Source organism: Lipotes vexillifer, unplaced genomic scaffold (assembly GCF_000442215.2).
Source record: "Lipotes vexillifer unplaced genomic scaffold, Lipotes_vexillifer_v1.1 scaffold914, whole genome shotgun sequence".
NCBI lineage: Eukaryota > Metazoa > Chordata > Mammalia > Artiodactyla > Lipotidae > Lipotes > Lipotes vexillifer.
In genome coordinates, this window is record NW_006780388.1 from 2484188 (window position 1) to 2488891 (window position 4704).

Sequence of the window (4704 nt, forward strand, 5' to 3'; positions counted from 1 at the left end):
CCCCCCCCCCGCTTCGAAGCCGTTAATTCAAACATCGACTCCACGAACGTCTGCCGGGTTCCTGTGTGCCGTTCTCGGTGCTAGTCCTTGGGGATAGGCCCCTAACGTCTTGGAGCTCAGTTTGACGGGTAACCGCAGAAGGGAGGATACGGGAAGGTTAAAATCGATTGAGAGGCGTGGCTTTTTCTCTCTGTTATTTCGCATGAATTTTGCCTAAAATGTACTTTTAAATGGGGAAGGTGCTCTGAAGATGTGAGCTGAAACGCCATCTACTCGAGATTTAACTAATTGTTCTCTCCTCTCTCTGGCTGTTGGACGCGCACCTTTCCGGAGGATGGGGGAGGTAATCAAGGTCCTGTGCTGTTACCTGAACTTGTGTAAACAGAGAACCTCAACCTTTGCTTTCTAATACTCAGGCCACACCCAGCAAAGCGTTCACTTACTCTGTGGTTTTTAATTTTTTAGTGTTTTAAGAATAACCGGTGGTGCTTGTTTTCACAAAGTACATTAGGGCAGATCTTTAGGACGGCGGTGGGGCCCAGGAATCTGCATTCTGGGCCAATTGACCAATAATGTAGCCATTGGCCACATGTGGCTATTGAGTACTTGAAATATACCTAGTTCAAATTGAGGTGTTTCAAAGACTTGGTATGGGGAGGTGTAGATGTTTTATTAGTGAATTTGTATACTGATTGGTGAAAAGGTAATACTTGGTGTGTAGCATGTCAAATAAATATATTACTAATAGTTAACTTTATCTGTTAACCAAGATTTTTTGTAATGCAGCTACTAGAAAATTTTAGAGTACTCTTGTAGCTGGCACTCTTTCTATTGGACAGTGCTGCTCTTGGTGACCGTAATGGGGGCAGTCCAGGGACCCCTGTTGAGCATTCAGAGACTGTGACTTTAGAGTCAAGAGTTTATGTGGGAGAAGAGCCTCCAGAGCCTCTCTTCTAACATTAGCTAACGTTTATTGAGCCTTAACTAGGTGCCAAATTAACTCCTTTATGGGTTAATTTGGTTTATGTCCCTGATAACTATGAGGTGTAGGAACTGTCTGTGTCACTGTACTGCTGATGAGAACTTGAGGCTCAGAAAGGTTAAGTGATTTGCCCAAGGTCACACAACAGAGCTTTGAATCAAACCCAGGCAGGCTGACTCCAGGCTCTTAACCATTGAATTATACTCACTGATTGTCCAAGGACACTAACATTATCCAATGTTGCCTGCTGGGTGTCTATAGTACCTTATTATTTTAAGACAAAACATCTTAAAAAATTTTATAGCCCTGGAAAAGAGCAGCAAAGGTGACATTCTCTTTTGTACTTTCACTTGCATGTCCAAAGCTGGGTACTCTTTTCTTCAGTCAGAATGTTTATCCAGCATTTTGGCATCACTGTTCACGTGGAAACAGGATCCCGATTGGTGTGCTGTGTCCAAGTTACTTACAGGAAGGTGAGCTAGAGGTAGTTGAGGCTGACATCCCAAGATCTTTACTTGCAACTCAAGCAGATTGTACAAAACCTCACTGGAAAAACTAAAGACAACAGTCCCGAGGAAACAGGGCACATAATTAATTGTTTGTTCTTGAGTAATATTTACTAATGCTCGTTCACTGAGTACATGGCAGTCCAGGCACTTGGCTAAACCCTTACATGTAGTAACTCATCCAATTCCAATGTCTACTTTTTTCCCTCCAACATTTTATTTTTGAAAAAATGTGAACATACAGAAAAGCTGAAAAAAATTTGTGCAGTGAATAGCCACGTCACCACCACCTAGATTCTACATGATACATTTCTGTTAACATTTGCTTTATTTATATCTAGCCACCCATCAATCTTATTTTTTCTTGCATTTCAAAGTAAGTTGCAGACTTTGGTATACTTCCCCCATAACACTTTCATATGCATATCATTAACATTAGTCGATGTTTACAATGACTACTCTTTAACGGCTTATTTTACTGCTTTTTAAATGTTCATGGGGAACGTTTCATTTGTTTGTGTTTGGGTATTAAATGTTTTGATGCCTGTACCAGTCACTTTTGAAATGGTTTTTGCTTCCAGTCATATCATATATTCAGTGTATCCTACAAAGATTACAGCAATGAAACAAGAAATCTAATCCTATCAGTTGGGTTTTTCTCTGTTCTGCATGCAAATGTGGTGCTGTAGTATTTCTAAAGGACTGTGGAGGGCTCATCACCAAACTTAAGAATGAAAAACGGGTATTGTACCGCCTGTAAAATAACAGGACACCACCATCCACACCGTTCCTTAAGAAAAAGACAAGCTGAGGTGACGGTTCTACCTGTGCCTCCTGTGGGGGCGGGATTCCCCCCCTGAGGAAACAGTGCTGGTCCCCCGTGTGTTCCTGGCTTTGTGGATGCTTGCTGCTTACTGTGTTCCTTGCTGCCTTCTCCTGTGCTCAGCTTTTGACTGCAAAGTAGATATGTTGCCTTGCCAATTTACTCTGTAAATCCTTTTATCTTGTTATTAGGCTGCACTTTGGCGTAAATTGCAATCGATTAGGGATCGTTTCTCAGACTCAAGTTAGAAGTGAGAGTTCAGATAAGTGAGGCCGCCATTGCTGCTTTGAACACCTCAGAAGGGGAGAATGGATTTATCAGGAGTGAAAAAGAAGAGCTTGCTAGGAGTCAAAGAAAATAATAAAAAGTCCAGCACTAGGTAATCCTTCTGTTAGATTTTTCTAGTGCTACTTTGGGGGTGCTCATTGCTAGGGACCCTCAGAAAGGGGGAAATTGGAAATGTCTTGAATTTTACAGTGAAAGTGTCCTAAGCCACAGATATTTTGCCCTGTGATTGCCTGGGATTTGTGTAGCCCTTTGGGGTTGTGCTGTTGTTTCAGGGTTCAGTCACAGGGGCATGTAATCTCATACTCTTCCTCACTATCCAGGGCTCCTTCTCCTACCAAACGCAAAGACCGCTCTGATGAGAAGTCCAAGGATCGCTCTAAAGATAAGGGGGCCACCAAGGAGTCAAGCGAGAAGGATCGTGGCAGGGATAAAACTCGAAAGAGACGCAGTGCTTCCAGTGGTAGCAGCAGCACCAGGTGGGGCTGACGGGTTAGAGCACTGCCAGGGCCTCGCGTCCACAGCCGTGTCCCTCTTCCTTCCCAAAGAGCCTGCAGAGTGTTCTGTCTTCTTATAAAGGAAACACACTCAGATTTTTAATAGAGACTCTAATTTACGGCAAACTGGTTTGGGGTTTGCTCTGATTATATACAGAGGATGGTGTTGGGATTTTTTCTTTTCTGGAGATGTTAAGGAATGGGACATCTTGGGGTATGCTTTTCTCTCAAGTGTTTTTGATTTGGAGTTGTGCTTGGATTGCCCTTGCCTGGAGCTTCCTTTTTCTTCTGTTGAAAACCAGCCTGCGTTAGTCAGTAGCTGCCTTCCAAGCTGAGTTGGTGGCTCTGACTTGCCAGGCTCCTCCCTTACCTCCCAGTAGGTAAGGCTTCTGTGTAGGCTGGAAGCAGCTCATTCTTCCTTCCCTATCACTACACAATATGTATGCTGTTTTCTGTCCCTACCAAGGGCTTTGGCTTAGGGCAGGGATTGGAGGATGTCAGTGTTTGCCCCGCTGGGGAAAGCAGTGGGGCTTGAAAATACGAGGCCATCTTGGGAGCATGTGCAGGCTTGTCTGTTCAGTGAAGAAATGCTGCTCCCACCACTTGTCTGTGACCCCCTCCCTCTTGCCCCTCAGGTCTCGGTCCAGCTCTACCTCCAGCTCAGGCTCCAGCACCAGCACGGGCTCCAGCAGCGGATCCAGCTCATCTTCAGCATCAAGCCGCTCAGGAAGTTCCAGCACATCCCGCAGCTCCAGCTCCAGCAGCTCCTCTGGCTCTCCAAGTCCTTCTCGGCGCAGGCATGACAACAGGCGGCGTTCCCGCTCCAAGTGAGCTCCCTTCCAGCACCACTTCTCCACTCGGGAGTAATTGGCTTGGGGGCTCTCCCCCAAAACCTGTGAATTACCTGGGGACCTAAATTAACAAACCGGGGGCTGTAAAGTTACCGTAGTTATTATAAAAATAGACTAAAAAAGGAGTTTTACTGTCTTAATAGGATTTTTTATTTTTTCAATCAGATCCAAACCACCCAAAAGAGATGAAAAGGAAAGGAAAAGGCGGAGCCCTTCCCCTAAACCCACCAAAGTGCACATTGGAAGGCTCACCAGGAATGTAACCAAGGTGAGGAATCCTGTTTCTGTCCAGTGGACAGTGGGGTGTGTCTCTTTTGCAAATTTTCAAAGTGGAAAACTGGAGAAGCAAGCTTCTGCCAGAAGGTGAACTTAGAATGTAGCATTTCGGAGGGCTGACTTGGTGATACGTGACCAAGTAGAGCACTGGTTAATTCATTTTAATGGGATATATTATATGTATGTGTTTAGGAGATTTACCCCCAGGTGCCAAGGTTGTAGTCATTGTGTAGTGGGTTCTCTGACTCTTACACAAGTGATTAGTGGGTGAGCATTAGTGACGCTTCTTTCTCCCTAGGATCATATCATGGAGATATTCTCCACCTATGGGAAAATTAAAATGATCGACATGCCTGTAGAAAGGATGCACCCCCATCTGTCTAAAGGCTATGCATATGTGGAGTTTGAGAATCCAGATGAGGCCGAGAAGGCGCTGAAGCACATGGACGGAGGTGAGTTAAGCCCTGCCAGCTCCCCTCTGAAC

The 4704-nt window shown here is 44.8% G+C and overlaps 1 protein-coding gene across 1 annotated transcript in view; it reads left to right on the forward strand.

Annotated features, from left to right (window-relative positions):
• The window catches only part of RNPS1 (RNA binding protein with serine rich domain 1), an 8957-nt gene that overhangs the window by 548 nt on the left and 3705 nt on the right, over nt 1-4704 (forward strand). The window contains exons 2-6 of the mRNA XM_007453533.1: nt 2503-2690; nt 2920-3075; nt 3729-3920; nt 4110-4212; nt 4519-4672. Coding sequence (XP_007453595.1) covers nt 2620-2690; nt 2920-3075; nt 3729-3920; nt 4110-4212; nt 4519-4672 — 676 coding nt within the window. The 5' untranslated portion in view covers nt 2503-2619. The remainder of the gene's footprint in view (nt 1-2502; nt 2691-2919; nt 3076-3728; nt 3921-4109; nt 4213-4518; nt 4673-4704) is intronic.